The sequence below is a fragment of the Synchiropus splendidus genome, chromosome 8 (genome assembly GCF_027744825.2).
Source record: "Synchiropus splendidus isolate RoL2022-P1 chromosome 8, RoL_Sspl_1.0, whole genome shotgun sequence".
Taxonomy (NCBI): Eukaryota; Metazoa; Chordata; class Actinopteri; order Syngnathiformes; family Callionymidae; genus Synchiropus; species Synchiropus splendidus.
The window spans coordinates 9,072,496-9,092,527 of record NC_071341.1 but is presented as its reverse complement, the minus strand read 5'-3'; the positions used below and the strand labels follow the sequence as shown (position 1 = coordinate 9,092,527).

The window sequence follows — 20,032 nt, the reverse complement described above, 5'->3', positions numbered from 1 at the left end:
AGGGCAAAGATTTTGTGTTTTTAAAGAGGCAGTGCCTGTCACCATCACCTTCAGGTGTGGCCCGAGTATCCGAACTGGGTCAAATGTGGCTTTAACTCGACCCACTGGGTCGAGACGGATGACCTCAGGACAACTGACACGTGACAAAGAAATGCTGCCACCAACACCATTTCACTTCTGCTCTTAAATATGGAATATCAGGCGTGATGCCATAAATATAAACAGGGAAAAAACATTCTTTAAAGGCACTGCTGATGTCCTCTTTGTTGGTGCTGTGGAAATGGTCACCAACCGCTGGGTGAAAAATTACTCACAGAACATGGTGATCATGGTCAGAAGTCTTGAAGTGTGGTGAACTACACATCCATTTCAACCCTATGATGAGACGATGTTCATCTAGTGATGGGTTCATGAGGCTTCATGAAACAGTGCCCTCACTTTCAGAACCCGCAAGATGGTAAGCTTCCAAACCACCTGGGTTTGACTCATCTCAATGAAACCTTCCATTTTTCAAATTAATATCAAACATTTATAAACTGAGAGCGCCACCGACTGATCTCTGAAAATAAGGACTCTGTATCATGAAGCCCCATCACTATAAACATCCGTCCATGAATTTGTACAGAAAGTGGAGAAAAACAAACGATAAAAGCTGGACAATTAACTTTTTATTTTATTACAAATGTACAGCTTATGAGTTCATAACAGTTGACCCTTTTAAGTCTCTACTTTGTACAATTCTTTTCATTCTGTCAAAACATGTCTCACGGCACTCATCTCCCAAAGTAAAGAACAATGAGGCAACAGGGGAGAGAGTCATTGGTCCAACTTAAGAGGGTGTCTGACACTGGAAAGTTTGACTTAAAAGTTATCGGGCGTAAACAGACTGAAGCTTTGAACATTCACGCGAGGCACCATAGAACAGTGTCTGCTGACCCCGGGGGAGGCTATGTGCGTTTGTTTTTGTTTTTTTTCCAACCTCTCCCCCTCTGTTATGAGATGACTGTAGTGTTTAACCAAAGTGCAACTTAGGCTTTGTCTCACATTAAGCCCCTTAAGTCCTGCACTGCTTGTACTTGAGTTCACCCAGATGATGGTAAAAAATAGTGCAATATCACAATATCACTGGCGACTCACTCCGTATGAGGTGTCAGGAGTTTTAAGGGTGATGCGGTAACATGACACCAAATCCCAAGAGTCACTTTGGCTTATTAAAATATCCCACTGACATGTGTAGCTTAATAAAAATATAGCATGAAGCAGGGAAGAATCCCCCCCCGCCCTTTACGCTCAGGTATGTCTGCCAACTCAGCACAGTATGTTAGTGTAGCCAGTCAAACGAGAGATGATGTGCAAAGGCATTTGATATCAAACGATACATTTCAAGAGTCCTCAGGAGACGAGTTGCTTTGACAGGAACAGACTAAACGATTGCCTCCAGAGACAGAAAAAAAAAGGGATCATTGACACGGACAGAGAGCACAGCTGTTGAGCAGGAGGGCTGGAAAGCGTTTTAGCGCGATGAAACCGGAGAGAAAAGTGCTCGACAGGGGGAAAGGGCATCAAAAAGAAAGGTCTCCTTGATGCCAAAGGCAGAAATATGCGACTGTTCAACTCAGACTTGTTCGGATCTATAGGCTAAGTGCAATATATTATTTTTTTTAAATAACGAAAACACAGTTTTGATCCCAACGTTCTAAAGAGTGACAGGTGGCAACCGCATGAATAGCTTGTCAATAAATGAACTTAAAAAAAAAAAAAAAAAAATCACAATGTGGGCTTGATTGTGCTTGCCAGACTTTTTTTTTTAAGTGGGGAACAAAACAAAAAAAACCAAGGCAAACGAAATCAAGCACAGAAGTGGCACATCTGTCAGTTGATATTCCAGGCCGAGTTAGCACAGTTTCTATCCACCTAACATCCACGACGACTTCCAGTTCACTGTTTTCCTGCAGTCAAGGATGATGAGATGATCCCACTGGTTTCAAAAATCGCACATAGAAACAGACTAGCTGAGGATCCGAGGCAGAGTAGGACATTTAAAATCTTCAGAGTGCTTGGACCAATCCTCAGGATAGTTTCACAGGTATCCAGAAATCCCAGGATGAGGTCCGACGCATTCGCCGCTCTCCCAAGTCCGTTAAATGAAACTCATTAAGACGGAAAACAATAATAAACATACATGAACAGTTAAATCAAGATGAGTCAGTAAAAACATCAATACTTAAAAAAGGCATGAGAACGACAAATCACAAGGATTCCAGTGTAAGTGTTTTGTTAGTCAGTATTTCATCAGAGGTGCAGATCAAACCTCCATCAAAGAAAGAAAAAAAAAAAAAAAAGGAGAAATGAAAACATGCTGGATCATGCTGTGTCCCACTAACAGAGGGAGGTTGCTAAATAGTCAGAGACCCCTGTCGGAACAATCCTGAAGTGCGAGGGTCCGAGTCAGGCGGAGCTAGATGGGAGTCGGTCGCTCAAGGCAGGGACAGACAGATTCGGTCTTACAGAAGGAGGAGGAGGTGGAAAGGAGACAGGAAAACGATAGGGTCTAAGTTGGCGCTGGCTTGCTTCCCTTTGTCTTCAGCTCTCTCTTCAAGCTTCTGCTCTCCTTGCTCCCCCCCAAAAAAACAGAGATGGTGAGTGACAGCCCGGCTAGAAACATCACAGGTGCTGCCGCGTCTGTCATCTCTCTTCAGATTTGCCGCACTCACTCCAGTTTAATTGTTGAGTTGTAGGAGAAAATCTTTCCTCCACCCTGCTCCAGAAGACCCCTCTCATCTGTTCTTCACCCACACGTTCACCTCCCACCCCGCCCTCGTCTTTCCTTGCGATCCAACCATGCAAGTTTGCCGGGTCACTGTTTCTTTTCTCGAGTGGTTATGGTAACCAGTTGCTTGGCAGCTTTGGCAATGTCATAGGCGCATTGAATGACCTGCTGGGTGAGTAGTTGGTAGTCCACAGCCGGGGCGCCGGGCTCTGAGGGCGCCGCTTTGCGACACTCCACTTGTAACCGAGAAGCGCTGGAAGCCAACAGGCGCAAGGAGCCGTGGACCGCGTCCAGAGCAGGGCGCTGTAGAGACATCACAGTTACAGCTACGCACGGAACAACAGCGGTGAATGTTGAACTAACTTTAGGGAAGAGAGAGGCCATCTCAGTGACTGCGGAGTGGATTTTCTCAGAGCATGGCACGAAGCTGTCGAGAGACATCACGATCAGTAATGTTGGGTACACTTCCAGACTTAGTGAGGTCGACACTGACCTGTCATGTTTGAACTCCTGCGCCGCCCGCAGCAACTCTTGGATGTTCTTGGTCACCTGTTCCGTCTTCAGAATGACGTCCTCTGTGCAGGGCAGGGTAGGATCGGGCTCGCCGACGTCACCTCCCCCACCTCCCTCTTCCGACTCCCCACGACCTTCCTCCTCACTGCTGCGGCCCATGCTGACAGTAGACACGCACACTTCAACGCTAACAGGTTTGGGACAGTTGCACCCAGACAGTTGGTCGGCATTGAGTGAGCAGCTTAGTGTAACTTCTCCACTGGTCAGTGACGGTTGTCAGGGTTATGCGAATGAGCCTCATAAAACCATTTTAAACAGACATAAACACACAGAGGCACAATAACTGACATGAAACATTTCAGCCTCTAACCTTAATGAGACGTCGTAAGTGTGCGTGTTGTCGTAGTCGCTGTCAGTTCCACTGCCGTGCCTCTCTGATTTCGTCACCTGTGAGGGAGACAGACAACGTGTACTACTTACAACACTTAATCTGCGAAAACATGACGAAGACAAAGGCTGCAGGAAGCTAAGCTGTGTCGTGATCTGCAATCTTTTCATTAAGGTAAAAAAAACGTACCATGTATCGGCTTGATTCTGTAGACGAGGACATATGATGGCCACCATACGATGCTAAACCACCAGTGCTACCTTTCCGCACCTGTGAAGATTGGAGGCGACGGAGGAAAAACATCCATGAACAAATAAAAGACTGAGAGAAACACTAGGCAGAGACTAAAGAAAGCAGCGCCCAGATCAGCTATCCTGTTCCCCTGCTGTGCACTCAAGCTCTCTGTGACTCAACAGTAACATTCAATAAAACTGCGGTGGACCTTCATGTGGATGCTATTCTCAAGCAGGGTCTGTTTCCAGATGGAATGCCAAACAAATGAATGAGCGACTGCTTACATCCTCGGGATGCACAGCAGCACCACAGTGAGCCAGAGACAGACAGGTGAGGAGATAGATGGAAAGAAAAGCAGACAGGTCAATGTGCGATGGTAAACCAACAGGTGTGGTCAGAAGCGCCGAACACCAAAGTTGGTGAAGGTGAATGTCATTTGCAGACTGTATCTCCATCTTAATGGTTATGGACTTGTGCCCCAGCGCTAGTAGATTGGAAGGAAACGACGAGTGCAGGCTGGAGAGCCGAGTCATCAGGCAGGAGGACAGACACGACAATCCCCATATTCCATCTTTCTCTGTTGGGTCACAACCATGCCCTTTCCAATTCAGTGGGATGAAAGTTTCACTTGATCCTCAGTGGACAGCGTAGGGCTATCGAATATTGGGAATTTGGCATCAGTGATATTCAAAAAGAAAGATTGGGAATTGCAGGGACAGTGGGAAAACAGAGAGAAGGACCAGACCATCGTCCATTAGTCAGGCTTAAGAGAACCAACCAGGACCACCAGGAGGAAGGTGGGAATTAAAAATAGGGGGCCGGAAGATTTCTAACTTACGCTGGGTGTGTTGAGGGGCTGCAGCCGAGCTGTTAGGGAGTCCAGGGCTGGGGGGCCGTGGGCAGTGGGGCCAGGGGCAGCGCCTGGTTCGTACATGGAGAAGGCTTGGCGGTCCCTCCGATGCGTGTGGGAGTGGGGGGTGACTGAGGAGGGCACTGAGAGCCCAGGGGGATCTGCTCCTGACCCAAATCCACTAAGTCCCACTCCACCCATTACTCCTCGCGTACCGCCACCTTGCCAGTGGGTGCTGCCGCCGCCTCCTCCTCCTCCACCAGGTCCCCCGACCCCATGGCCGGCGGCCCCCCCAGCCTGCTGGCTCCCCCGCAGCACGCCGTTCTCTGTCTGCATCCGTGTGATCTACAGAAGAGGAGGAGGAGGGTGGTGGAGGAGGAGGGAGGAAGGGGAGCAGGGGGGAATGAGAAGCATGGAAGGAGGGAAAATGGGGCGGTTGTGGGGAAGGGGAGGGTGTCAACCGAATGGTCAAAGACAAGCATCCATAATAACATCAACAGTAATGGGTCAAACAGGGCACTTCACACATGAGCTGGCAGGAGGGGTACGTAGGATGCACGCTCTGGATGATGAGACAGGAAGTGGGTGTTGGGTAAGGAGTGGAAGGCTACATACCTGAATTAACAACTATAAAACCTGTCGTATAATATTCCGCCATGCATGACAGCGGATTGTTTCATAATAAACCTACTTATGCATTTCACATTCAGGAAATAAATGTTGGGAATCATGACATGGTAGTAAATAAAAGAGTTTTGATGCAGAACATGGCAGCTTCTTCTGTTACCACACTGAGAAAAGAAAGTCACACAATACATCATCGAATGAACAATATTGAGGAGAATGACACACTTTGAAAAAGATTGAAATATTCAGATGTCACTCCGTCATGCTGCCCTCCTTCTGTCTGGATCAATTGCTCCCACCCGGCCTCTCTCTTATTGCTTTCACAGCCCCCAAATTTTCATCATTTGTCCCGGCACATCTCCCTCCCAAATCATTTCTGGGTCAAACATCGAATTAATCCAATGTTTTCTCTTCTCTGTACCTCCTTCTGCAGCCGTCTGAGCTCCTCACTCAGGTTGTTGTTGACTTTCATCAGCTGCTGCACCTTTGCTTCAGAAGAGGCCAGCGCTTTCTTCACCTCCAGGTACTCCTGCAGGGTGATGGGACCATCCGACAGATCAGACGAGTCCATGCTCTGAAGAGGGGAAGGGGAGGGAGCAGAAAGAAAGCAATCTCAGTCCTTTGAAATATCAACAGGTATCAGTGTTGGACCTCCTGGTACGCAACCAGAGGATATGATTTTAACAGACAAATTGAGTTCAAGCCATTGTACGACCACAGAAGCTGACCTCACACACATCACAGAGTTGAGCTTCAGCTCATGGAACAGAACCTCTTGTTCATGTGGAACGTTTACAATACTAATTTCTCAAAAAACAATCATGCCTATATCCATTTGATGTTAGCTATTTAGTTTCTGCAGAGCAGCTCACAATGTTTAAATCTGAAGATGAACTATATCACTTCACTCACTCACTATAATCATTCCCTTCTCCTTCTCTGAATGAACAATGCCTCTCTGACCCAGAATAGCATGTGATGTCACTCAGGAGCTATGTGGCAGCTTGCGTTGTGGCCACTCCCTCAACAGCATGCTGGGACAAGAAGAAATGGAGGAAGCTATGGAAGGGCTTTTATGGCCTTTCTCGATGCAAAGTAGCAATCCCCCACCGAAGACAGCATGTGTGTTACCTTTGCGCGGTTACTCCGCTGCGTGTTGTTGTTGTTTTGGGCCGTCAGCTCACTGTCAGTGTCTTCATCAGAGGCTACACTGTCGTAGTCATGCTGGTCGTCATCAAAGCCAATATCCAGTAGGTCTGAAGGATTAAAAAGTACATTTGCATTGAATTATTGTTAAGCTTTTATGAAACCACCTAAACCTTAAAACTTAAAAGGTGACAAGATGTAAACAACAAAAAGTCAGCATTCATTAGTTACTGTAAAATAGTGAATATTTCCTCATTATATATTTAATCCATGCAATAAAGATGATTTGTTTGAAGATTGCTGGTTAATTCCACACCTCTTTCTTTAGGTAGCAATATATACAGTACATGAAATGACATTCATCTCTGAACACACACAGCGAGGGCACGAGATTAAACTTCTGACCTTCAGTGTTGACAAATTAGAACCAGCCCACCCCTCCCTTCTGGAGAGCTCACCAGTGGGGCTGCTGAGACCTTTTCCCTGCTGTCTCCTTTTGGCATCACTCAGAATGTCTATAATGAGGGTGGCAAACTCCCGGGCATTAAAACGAGCGAGCTTCTGACGTCCCTGGAAGAGATGAGCAACAACCACATTAGAAGAATTTAGTTTTCAAGATTCTATCATTTCAGAAATTGCGTTTAGTGGACTATTAAACTCCACATGCAGAGAACACTATGTGAAGACTGTGGTCACCGACCATGTGATGTGGAAAAACCAATTCATCCTAAACACAGATGACGCTCATGCATCCCTCATGTGCCGTTTTAGAACTACTGTAAGTTAGCAGCCGGAATGAAGACAACGATCTGTTTCATGACTGGACACACGAGGAAAAGCACTATTTTACAACACCTCTGAAAGCAAAAAAAAAAACTGCTTCCTTTCTCACCACAAGCAGACTGCTGTTACGGAGCAGAACAAACTGCCCACACAAGGCAAAGCAAACGTGGCGCTTTTTTTTCTGTGTCCCTGCTAAAAGTCAATGTTTACACAAATGAGCCCCAACACATCACGAGAAAATATGTGAGAGGACACATGGGATTTTCTTGTTCACACAGACAGGAGGGGGAAAAAAAATATCTGACAGATTACATCTTCACTAGAAACACGTGTACCTTCTTCATTAAACGGGAGAGTTAAATGCAGCATTGGATCATCATGTTACTCAAAACAAGTCCTGATTCAATATTCACATGGGGAATCAAAAGTGTTCATGCATGGCAATCAATAAATTGAAAGCATGTGTGCAGTGTTTACCTGGTTACGAGTTGCAGAATACTCGGGGTTGACGGGTAAAAATGGCACAGCGCTTCGTTCAGTGACCAGAGTGCTGTGGTTCTGAGTCGTCAGCCACACTGGAGACAGAAATAAATGGTCAAAAATAAGTCTTTGCATTTGAGTTTTAGCTTGTTTAAGCAACAAAATCATCTGGCTGGATCATGAACAGCCAACTCGCCAGCTCACCCACCCACACACACACACACACACACTGGTCTCAACAAAGCACAAATCAAGCTGTTGTACTGTGAGCTCTTCCATTGTCAATGAAGTGTGAGTGTCTGCGTGTGCCCCCACAACTTACCTGCTGTGCTTCTGTCAAAAGCACAAATTGACTGCTACACTAAGGGAAAGAAAGAGGCAAAGAGGAGGAGAAAGTCAACACTTTTGAGGCACTTCCTCCCTCAGCTTCTCCTCCTCCCACCTCCTCCTCCTCACACTCTGTTTGAGCTTCTCCAAATTGCTGCCTGTCTGCTAAAGCAGTCGACATCACTTCACCAATCTCTGACAATTACATCAATGATGGGATAGAGTCATGTTGCCACATGGGCTGTAATGGGAAAAAGTTAGTTTCTCTTCTTGAGTGCAACTTAACAGAGAGAGGAAAAGAAAATCACCTGCGTCATTTTCTCTGCGGTCAACTTCGTCATAGACATCCATCGCAAGCTCCTCAAACAGTCGGTTATTTAGCTGTCACACACAAACAGATACATTAGCATGGCTGTCCAAAGAGTCATTGAGATCTGTCGGGCAGAAAATTGCTTAAAAAAAAAAATCAAATGAATCAAGGCTGTTGTCATGGTTTCAAAAAAAAAAAGCTGATATCCATCTGACTGAATTTTATAAGACTGACACAGACAGAGAAACAAACCACACAACTGTAAAAATGAGGGAAAACACTATCAGTGTCATGTGAAATCTTTACAGCTATAGACCACTCCATTTTAACCTATCGAATCCTTTTTTTCTGCTACAGGTATCTGCTTAAAACAGCCACGACAAAGTGGTACATAGTGAAGTGAAATACCAGTACACTCACTATGGGAATATGTTGTTGGCTGATGGTATAATGGAAACAACTTGAAGCCAATTGGGAGCATTAGGTGTTGCAGGGTTCAGACACTCTAAAGTCAGCATCTGCAACTATCGACTGAATCTTCCCTGGTCACACCTCTTCATGTCCCTGATGCACAGGTATGAGATAAAAAGCTCAGGAATGTGCTCTCTACTTTTAAATCAGAATACTCTTTGCTCATAGAGCAAATTTATTGCATTATTAAAGACCAAATGTCTTCTATCTTACACAAATATTTACAAGCATGTCTTCACCTCAGCATTAGCCACAGGAGCAATTTCAGAGCTTTGCAAGATAAATAAATAAAAAGAACATTTCATAGGATAATGAGTAAATGGTAACCAATAAGAACAGTGCAACAATTACAACACGCACAGCAGCAGGACACTGATGTATCACCCTGTTCAGTGCTGTGCATTTGTTAACAAGCACAAGGGGCCACTAAAGTATATGAGCAAGTAAGTAGCTAATGATCTGCAATATCCATTCCCTCAGACTTCCTAAATCTCTGCAGACCACGATGCACTAGACTAGAAATGCTCCCACAAAATGAAATTCAATGTGATTTCTGACACCAAATAAATATTTCTGTGGGAGCCCTAAATATAAATGTGAAATACACAATACATTCTTTTGCAACTGAAGACCAACTTTAAACCCATCGGGTGCATAGAATCTAAATTGAGGACTTCACTTTATAGCTGAGTAAAACATGCATTTGGCATCAAGAAACTGGAGCGTTATACGCCAAAAAAAGCCCCATGTGAGACTTCAGTGAGATCATATCTTCAACAGCATCACGAATGAACTCACCGCTTGCAGCTTCTTCTTGGCAGCCTTGGCCAGCTCTGAGAGGTCCAGACTACAAAAGACAATATTCAGGGGTTAGATGGGAGAAGAAAACTGGACAGGATCATAAAGGTAGGGTGTGTAGCACATAGACGAAGGAATGTGAAAGAATTAAAAGATGAAGGATCAGCAGAGAACAGTAGCATAGTGAAATCGAAGGGGAGGCGTAGTCTCTAGCATTTCAAAAGACTGAAGCAGGAGGTGAAAATTGTATAACCCCAACCATGAAAAACATATTCTTGTGTAAACTGTAGCCATTGCAATGGAATGCTTGTGTTGCTCTTCATCAACACTTGGCTATAGGAATGTGTGAAAAATGTTTCGTAAATACTTGTAGGTGTCAGCTTAATATAAGACCATAATGGACAGAACGTAACCTAAAATCTACCACTAGAGTTCCACTATAGAAAAGGGTAGAAAATGCTGAGCAGAAGGGATTTTTTTGTGAGAAAAACTGAACAAGGGAAGTAAAGGTACCTCTGTGACGGGCACTTAGGACGAGCTCTGGCTCCACCAAGCGCAGCGGAGAGGAGAGAACAAGAAATCGAGTAAGAAAGAGATAGACACAGACAGAAAGAAGAGTACAGAAGCCACATGAACACCAGTTTAATTCACCAAAGGAATCACTCAAAAGAACAGAACAGATGCAAGTGGAGTTAGCGTGCAGCCAAAGTAATCCGCTGAGGTCACATGATGATTTTCAAGTGTCCTGGTTTTAATGCTGAACTGATATAAAAACGTAGCGGGTCATAATCTTTTCTCCCAATTACAAAAGCACATGTTTCTACATCAGGAAGAAGACGATTATATTAATGCAGTCAATCTTCTTCATATGTTACAGCGCCACTCATTGGGTAGAATATTCCACCGCATTGTCATGAATAATTATAATCACCAACTATAACAGAGCTTGATCCACAGACTGACAAGAAAGTCCATACCTGTCTGCCATTTGAGGAATGATATAGTGGCCATTCTTGTGGTCTGAGAAAGAAAAGGTCAAGAACTTAGTTATCAGCTTTTGTGTTTCTCTGAATGCAAGTATGCATACCAGGACGCCGGCCACACAGGTAGAAAGCTAGCCGGTCTGTTAGCTCGTACTGGCACTCAACTAGTCGCTCAGCAAGCTCCAGATGGCCCGCCTGCCTGAATCACACAACCAATAACATCAACGCACAGATCAGCTAACTGTACTGGTTATACTGTATATTTCAATTCAGCAGTACCTTGCATAATCCATGGGCGTGCGCCCATTGATGTCCGGCGCTCCTGGGTCTGCACCATATACTACTAATAGTTCAGCTTGCAAGATCTGACCAGCTTTGGCTGCTACATGTAAAGGGGTTGTGCCTTTTTCCTGGTGGGAACACAACATTCAAAGAAAAAAAATGACATCATGTCCTTTACATTGTGCAATTCTGTCTACAGTCAGTCAGTTGTGTGTTGCCGTCAGTCGGTTCTGATCAGTGAAGTTTCTTCTCCAGATTAATTTTGAAGTTCCACAGCTTCACCCCCACTATTGCAGTGTACATTTGTGTTAGTGTGGTTCTACCATATGGTTGGTAGAAGTTCCCTCTTCCTCTCTGCTCTGTTTAAACAGTCTCTATAGGTGATCCGGAGTTTCTCTCCACCACCACTGGTGACTTCAGTAATCTCGCTTTAGCAAACGGCTCATTCTTACGTGCTCCATATTCTAAATTTTATATTATGATTACAGCCTTCATCTGTAGCAGAATCACTGGAGAAGGAGCATTGCTTTTGAGGCTGTTCCCCCACACCTCTACTCAAATAGAATTTGTTCCCACGTGAGCCGTTGAAATTTCACCTCTGATTCTCGATCTAATTCTGAATCAATTTCCTAGCAAACATGTAATTCAACATTATTCTGAAAGTGGTCCAATTCTGTAAGCCTGACGTCAAGAACCTTATAATGATTGAGAAAATACTAAAAGAGTGGATCTCAAAAAAAAACAACCTTCCATGTAAATAGACTTTATTATGCTACATGGAAACTAGACATCCTTGCACGAACAATAAAGACGTCTAATTCTAGTTGCAAGTTAGTTTTGGAAACTACTTATTCACACTCGTATCAGCAGCATATTAGCCAGTAATACATATTACCGTAATTTCCGGACTATAAGCCGCTACTTTTTTCTCGCGGTCTGAACCCTGCGGCTTATAAAACGATGCGGCTAATATATTGATTTTTACAGGGATATTCCAAACAATCGGCCACCGATTATGAAAGGCTGAACTGGTTGTGATCTGTGAATGCCGACCACTGCCTGTCATTGCCGGTCACAAAATCCGAGCACATGTGACAGCAGCCGTTCTGATGAGGCACCGCCCGCGGTTTGTGATGCGTCCGCTCCTCCCTGCCGACTCGCCACTCGCTTGGCAACGGCGTGTCTAATGCGGAAGCTTTTTTCAGTCTGTCATGTCAAGTTTGCATCCTGCAGCACATGCACGTTAAAGGGCGTCAACGCCACGAATTCAATACGATATTTAAAACACCAGCACTTGACGGAGCACAGAGTTTTCTGGTGCTCATGAAAGTGAAACTGCAGGAACCAGCGGTCACTCGCGACACTCGCCGGTCTGAGCGTGACGTTCAGAACGCGAAGCATATTGCCCGAGAAATAATCATTAATTTCACCGCGCCAGATGAGCAGCCTTTCTCAGGTGTCGTTTTAAGACGGAATCAACCGGGACTGAATCCGCTGCAGTCTTGTGTGTGTCAGATGCAGCGTTCGCGGTGAATCTGAAACGTTTGCAACCGTCCAGAGTGAGAACTTTCATGAAAGAGGTTGAAGACAGCTACTTCAGCTGAGTGCTCTCCCTGTCTCTCGGAGCATCCCGAGTTTTTAGAGTCTAATGAACATGCTCTTTGCTGGCAAAAATATTGAGCTTCGTCACATCAAACCGATGACATCACGGGCGTTTTATTTACCTTTAAAGCGCTCAAATTGCGCTGTTTTCGCCCGCGTGTCCGCAGCTCTGCTAACAGAGACGATCTACTGGAGGGTGAAAACAGCGCTTTCTGAACACTTTAAATGTAAATAAGATGTGAGGAGTTCATGACTGGAGTTCAGAACATTGGCAAGATTGTTTCATGAGTCAGTCTCGACACTGGACCCCGTTTTCAAAACTAGTACTAGAGGATCGTTAGAAGTGATCCTCATGCATTTTCTGTGGCGCAGACAGCAACGGTGCACCCGCGGCTTATAGAGCGGTGCGGCTTATGTATGAACAAAATCCATTTTCCTTCTTAGATTTGGTGGGTGCGGCTAATATTCCGGTGCGCTCTGTAGTCCGGAAAATACGGTATTAAGTACGGATGAACAATTTATTAAGCATGATTATATTTAACACTAAAATGGTCACTGAAAGTTCACTGCAACACCACAATTGCTGGTTATTAACAGTAAATAAGCAAGTATATGGCTGACCAATGGTTAATATGCCTTCCCCAATATAAAAAAAAAACTCCAACTTGTGAAACACAAACCCAATATAATGTTCGTAAAAGTGGACAGGACAGCCCTCAGTTGGTAAACACACACATAGAAATGGCAGTGTTTCGAAAAGAGCAGTGAATTCTGCAGATGTACTGTCTTCATCGTTTTTATTTATGTAAGACACAAACAGGAACATAATGCCTTTCCCCTCGATTACAGTGTGTCAGCAGGCAAATTCAATATACGTACCGGATGAAAGAAGTTGGCCTGAGCTCCGAGAGACAGCAGCCGAAGACACGTCTCTAAACTCCCTGTCCGCACACTTGAGTGAAGTTGCTAATTGAGAAACAGAAGGAGGGGGAGGAGATAAAGAAGACAGCAGAGTTGTGGGTGGATAAACAAAAATATCCTAAAAAGCCACCCTGGAGTTACAGCACATTAAGATAGTATCACTATATCATCCGGCTGCATCAAAGATATTCAAATCTGCGAGAACCATCCCATAAGAGAAGCCGCAAGCTGAGCTCTAATGTGCAGGTTTAGCAGACTAATATGCCCTTATTGACTCATTGAGATGCATTCATATCTCAAGATGAACACACGGCTCTCACCTTGCTGAGGTCTTTAGTCGTGACGCCATCATCATCGCGGCAGGGCAGCTTGTGCACAAAGGCAAGCATCTGATATTTGGCTCTGATGAACTCTGACTTTGTTGGACTGCAGAGAAAACAGAAACAGATCAATATGAAAACATAATAATATCTCCAATAATAGTGCCTGACAAGTGAAGTCAAATCAATATATCCAACTTTCCATTCGGCGTTTATTAAAACGGCAACTCACTGGACTTTGTCTTGGGGGTTGGGTTTTCGGCGACCACTTTGCACCTGAGCAGGATCCAAGAGACTGTGTTCCCATATGGAGTTGGCCCCGCTCCCCGCCAAGGTTTGAACCATCTGCAACAGACAGCAATGATGCCAGATAATGAAGATGCTACACATTTTGAAATGCCATCGACAAAAAAAAAAAAGGGAGAGGGTTTCATCAAACCATCCTTAAACAGCATTTTACCTGCAGCAGTGCGGGAGGCCATCCACTGTGTCTCAGGTGCTTGACTATTGAGATATGGCGACCTAAACTGCGATGGACTGAACAGCATTCATCACAGATCAGGACCCCCCTGTTGATGCTCGTCCACCCTGGGTCTGCAAGAAATTAAAATTTCAGAGCTACATTTACTGACACGTTTGTACGAACTGATTTGGTGAACTACCGACATTCTGACCAGTCTTCTACGGTCTTTCAGCATCGGTACGGTATTCCACATCACAAATCTCAGACTATCTCACACTGGTTAGTTCAGGCCGGGCTAATCCGGGCTCCCGAGCCACTTGCTACTCTTTACCCAGTTTCATGCGGCTCTTCACCACATGAGCCGCGAAAATAAGCCGGAACAGTAAGAGCTATTCCAGCGAAATTTCAAGATATTGGTCGAAGACTTTGAATCGCATTTAACTTTGAAACGTAACCAATGCGCCTCGCCGCATGTGCGCCAAACAATGGCAATGAGACACGTTTGAAATGACTTAGTTCCACGTTTGACTTTGTCATGACCAAAACTAAACCCATGGCATATGTTTCGCGTATTATTAATCGTTGATCGCCATGTAGTCCGTTGAATTTAGTGGAGGGAAGAGTCGACATGATACGCTCCAGTCTGCAGCGTCGCCCACACACACACAGACCAGGGCCACGTTATTGGCAGCATGAGCCAGGTAAAAAAAATATATATATAAAAACAAAAAAATATAAAAACTAAAACAAATTGCATGCACATTTCTATCTGTGCCGCTTGATATTATGAAGAGCATCACGGTAAAATGTATAAATTTTAAAATGCACAAGGGACGCCGGACACAAACTGGCAACTCTGTGACACAAAGGGATGTGCTTTAATCACGATACTACTGTTCAGGTGAGTCTTGTCTGCCACATGTACATATTTGTGGCTCTTTGTAGCAACACAATAAAGGTATGTGGCTCTTAGCCTCTGACTGGTTGGCCACCCCTGGATTAGTTCAACAGTTCTCTTTATATGAAGGGTCTCTACAGTCACTAGTTTTTAATCCAACAGCGCACCACTAGGGTGCAGTGGAACACGACAGCCCCATCACAAGTGGGCAGCCAATAAACCTGCCGCAAATGTGTGATCAAATTCAAATCTCAGGAACTTTACCGTACATGATAATAGACCTCAGACCCTTTCCGAACACTTTGAGATTTACAGATGAAAGTCTTCCAAAACACTTAACGTTTGATGTGTGTGACACATACCACAGCAGTGACAATTGCCTGGGGGCCAGTTCACACAGAAGCAGGCGGGCCACTTCTTTGTCTGTCATTTTCAGACCCTCAGGCCACAAAAGGATAAGCAAGAGCAACATCAAAAACTTACTTTGTGCTGGGTTACTAATCACTAACATAATGCTTTAACTTCACTGAACAAATGCGGGATTATATCTTCATTAACCTTCAGGGTTTCGAAAATGTGAATTCACTTTGTTGTTTGACTAATTATATAGTAATTATAAGTGCCACAGTGACCGCTGTGTCAAAATATTGGTCTTTTTAAGATTTTCCAGTGAAGACCACTTGGCAGCTCTAAGAAGCAGATGGAGATTGCAACTCTTGTGACAGTCTAGGGATCTTTCAAATAGAGTGTAAAGAAACAGAGTGATCTCCATCAAAACTGTCAAGCTGTTTTGCACGCCAGCTCTGGGTGTCCCGAGGACGTCTGATACTGAAAATGGGATGCCCTACTTTTAGGCAGGACGCCTTGAGGACACCTTATTTTTCCGGCACTGTTTTCCACCGTAACTTCGCAGAAGGTGATTTAAAAAAGATCAGCTGATTCAAGCCTTCCTAGCAGGCACTTGCCCCCTGCCATGATCCTTGTTGATCAAATTTCGCAAGTTGTGAAAGTTCACTGTTCAAATTTAGGATGCAACATGGACATGTTGTGCTTAATTCAAGAAACCGCTCAATAAGTTAAGTTATCAGTGGTTACAAAGACTTGCGCTAACCCAGGGTCACATTATGGTTGCTTGAACTATCAGAACGTAAAGCCGAGGGGACACTGTACAGGTAAACCAGTATGCAGGACCACGATCTTAGCATTTACGTAGATTGCCCAGGCAAAACCTGAAATGTTCAAAGTGAAATCAGTGGCAATGGAGTCATGCAGAATAATTTTCAAATGCATCATTTAAAATGGTTGTTAAGGTATCATTACGTTCTCGTGTCAGTACTCAGTATGTGCAAGTAATCAATTGTCCTGACTCGTACTCGGTCGGCAAAAAAGTGGCATCGGGACATCCTACATTTCAGTTATCCGTAGCAGACCTTATTTTGTTATTGTTTGAGGTGAGACTTTTGTTCTAGGTGAGTGTTTGCACTAGCATGTCAGTATGTATATATGCTCAACCATACACACACAGCTACTCCGTGCATTAGTCACTTTTTGGGCCAGGATAAAACTGTCTGGGCTTAGCGTATTAATGGAGCTAAAATAATCCATTACTAGATGAACTGCGCCTGAATCTTTGGCCTGCTACGAATGAAGCCTAACGTTCAAAATGGCCTTGATAGGAGACAAAGCCATGCAGAATGTTTCTGGAGCAATAACAGGACCGTTTTAAAGGTTGGGCTGCATCCATTTAATTCCCCAATCTGTACGAAAAATAGGAAAAGTTCCAAAGGCTACACAATCAGCTTGGCCCACAGGATCATTCAAACCACCACACCATTAAGATATTAAATATACAACGATGACTGGCAGCAGCATATTTGCTCGATTATAACTCAAACATTTTGCACTGACAACATGTCTATTTTACATTGCTGCCCTATAGAATATACAAAGATATATTCTCCACAAAAAAAACCACAAGATTCAACTCATTCAGAGTCAACCAAACTATCAGTCACTATCATTTGAGAGATGACTGCGTTTATGCACAAATTCAGTTGGTGGACTAATTTCAACCCCAGGTGATTTCATATGCCATCGAAACGATGGATTTTTTTAGGTTAAAATAAAACAGCTGCACTTTGCTCTACAACCACGGCATGATCCTTCTTGCTATAATACATGAGGTGTGAAACGATGTGATAAAACATGTCCTTAGGCACCGGTAAGACAGGCTGCATCAGTCTTGGTGGATGAACGACTCAAGTTTTCCACCAGTATGTCAGGGCTAGGTGGCAAGGACGTGGCCTGCCACTGCGGACCAAGTCAGCAGTTTGCGTGACGACAAAATGCAAACCGATGACCCAAACACTGCATTTAGTTCATATATGTGACAACTGAGGGATAGGGGCCCTAAGCTTTGACCAAATGCTAACAGTGCTGTCCATGTGAGCAGCTGTGAAGAGAGCAGCTGCTATAAAGACGGTGCATATGCACATGAATGAATGTGCACGCAACTGAGCGGCAATTTTTAGAGCACCAATGACAGCATCTTAGTTGACACAGAAGCGAATTAAAATGAGCAGAGATACATCATTTTTTGTCTTTGACATAGAAAATAAATACAATACATATGTCACTAAGTTGCCACAACACTATGTCTTAAATTACTTAAATGTGTTAAACATGAGAGTTAGGAATATCTCAGAATTTTGGTGTCAAATCACCCCGTACTATGCTATGTTGCATTAACTCTCTATCTTGGATAGATGTTAAAATGAGGAAATAAAGAGCTTTCTATTTGCAACCAAATTCTTTCAAACATTTAATCAATGCAACATTGTCTCAATGGAAAACTCAACTGTTAAAAAGTAAAACATTTTGTCATTTACTGAACGAATGACAGTAAAAATGCTAGTTATTAATCATGAGAAGTAAATATCTGCCTACAATGGAAGTAAATTTACTCATCTAACGTGTATATTATCAGGTCATCAGGCGCCGGCCACAGTGAATGGCATAACTTTTACAGAAGTTCATCTGATTCGCCGGTAAAACACTTCCTCATCTAAAGACCAATGATGATGATGACGATGGCTGGGCATCACCAAGGGTCATTTACAGCAGGATTGTGACTGACTTCTACCATGTCGCTTTGACATTTCCGCATTTTAATGTTCCCCATACCATGAATCATTGATCAGCTCCACTATGTTCTTTTTGTGAACTGTCACAGCAAACTGGCATGCTGTCACTACGTGCAGAAGCACTTTCTGCCTCACACACGATCTTCATCAGTCTGTGAATGTCACTCTTCTGAATCTGTGTCAGTCAAAGTTTGCTCTCCAGGTCTCTGTTACTGCTGCACTGAGCAACTAAAACGGTCCTAGTCGCTGGCAGGTTTAGTTTTCAACCTGTTTACTCCTAAAAGTTGATAGAAAACGCCATCAAATGTTTGCCAATACTGAAGTTGCAGGTGTCCGCAATCTACTTGCGTAAAGTAGGAACTACAGTATATTAGGCTTCAAATTTGCAGTTTGGCTTGTTTCAATGCCGCGATGCAGCCTGTCACAATTTGGCCACTTTTGGCCATTTTTTTTAAATAGTTACCAATTCAGAACCAAAGTCTCAGATGATTGTTCGCCAAAAGGATCACAAGAAGAAAAAAAAAAAAAAAAAAAAAAAAAATATATATATATATATATATATATATATATATATATAGTTGAACCACTCCTGGATTGTTTCAATGTCAGTAGTAGTTGTAGCAATCTCACTTGGAATGGGTGTTAAATTGAGCAAGTTTTAACAATCCAAAACAATCACTACCAGCATCATCTGATTTAAAACTACATAGTTCTTGTGTGTAGTAATGGTTGTTGCCATTGTTGTCACAGAATTAGTAACAGTGGTGTTTGAAGTATCTGCTCGCTCAAAAAAACTGTGACTTCAAGTATCTCTAGTTCATCAATTTTAAAATAAATTAAAGTAAAAACACCAACCGAATAATGAGACTAAATGTAAGTTACTTGTTTCATTCGGAAATACTGCAGTTTTAGAGACCAAATATCCTCTCTGTCACTCGCAGTTAAAACCCGGTTCGCTAAACTTGCCGTATAGCCCAAGTTAGCTCGCAGGCTAAGCTAAGCTAACGACGGTAGCCAGGTACACAACACCAGCCGAGTGTAAACAATAACAAAATGTCCAAATACACGTCCGTCGGCAGACGTGAGGAACACACAACCACGACTGCCTCCTCTCGAGCGCGCGATAAAGATTTACTTGTCGTAAATAGCACGCCTCTGCCACTGTTTATTTTGGGCCTAAACTGTGATAGGACGCCCTGGCCGTTTTCCTACTTTGCAGTCCCACTGACAGAGCGTCAATCTCGGCTCCCATGTCCCAATAGGTCGCCCCCCTCCGTCGCATTGTTCCAAGAAAACCCTAGCGTCTTCTTGTTGCATTGTCTCGCCCTTACCTGGCGCACTGCAGTCGGCGCAGACTTCAGTCCTTTGTAGCTTTCGTGACATTTCGGTAGTGGCTTGAACCTTGAGGTGGACGTCGGCGGAGATGTGGTCGTCGCCCTTTTCCCCCGAGCTACAGACCGACGTCTGCCGTCAAGCGATGCGGCCCCTGAATCTCCGGAAGCCGGGTGGTGGGAGCGCTTGCTCCGGCCAAGTGACACGAGAGTTCCCCGTTTCCCCCCTCTTGGTTGACGTCCACAGCTGAACTCGAAGCCGGTCCTCAACTTGTGCTTACATCGCGGAGCTAATCACCACCAGTGGGAAGCTCTTACCGCAATATTTATTGAATCTGTTCGCTGCATTGCCATCGACTCGCCGGGAGACGGCAGCTCTCTACCTGTCAGTT

At 44.1% G+C, this 20,032-nt stretch overlaps 1 protein-coding gene across 2 annotated transcripts; it reads right to left on the bottom strand.

Annotated features, from left to right (window-relative positions):
- Positions 1–655: 655 nt before the first annotated feature.
- git1 (G protein-coupled receptor kinase interacting ArfGAP 1) lies at positions 656–20,032 on the bottom strand. Of its 2 annotated transcripts, XM_053873122.1 has the most exons (21): positions 19,641–20,032; positions 14,266–14,399; positions 14,038–14,150; positions 13,806–13,911; positions 13,444–13,530; positions 10,960–11,090; positions 10,785–10,879; positions 10,675–10,717; positions 10,211–10,237; positions 9,698–9,746; positions 8,427–8,499; positions 7,789–7,886; positions 6,987–7,098; positions 6,514–6,638; positions 5,804–5,956; positions 4,744–5,100; positions 3,861–3,941; positions 3,654–3,730; positions 3,264–3,443; positions 3,134–3,197; positions 656–3,073 (listed from the first exon to the last, which is right to left on the bottom strand). In XM_053873122.1, the coding sequence occupies exons 1-21, from the start codon at positions 19,690–19,692 to the stop codon at positions 2,858–2,860; spliced, it is 2,373 nt and encodes a 790-aa protein (XP_053729097.1). In that variant the 5' UTR covers positions 19,693–20,032; the 3' UTR covers positions 656–2,857. The 2 variants fall into 2 exon arrangements, with proteins under 2 accessions (XP_053729097.1, XP_053729098.1); XM_053873123.1 differs by lacking the exon at positions 10,211–10,237.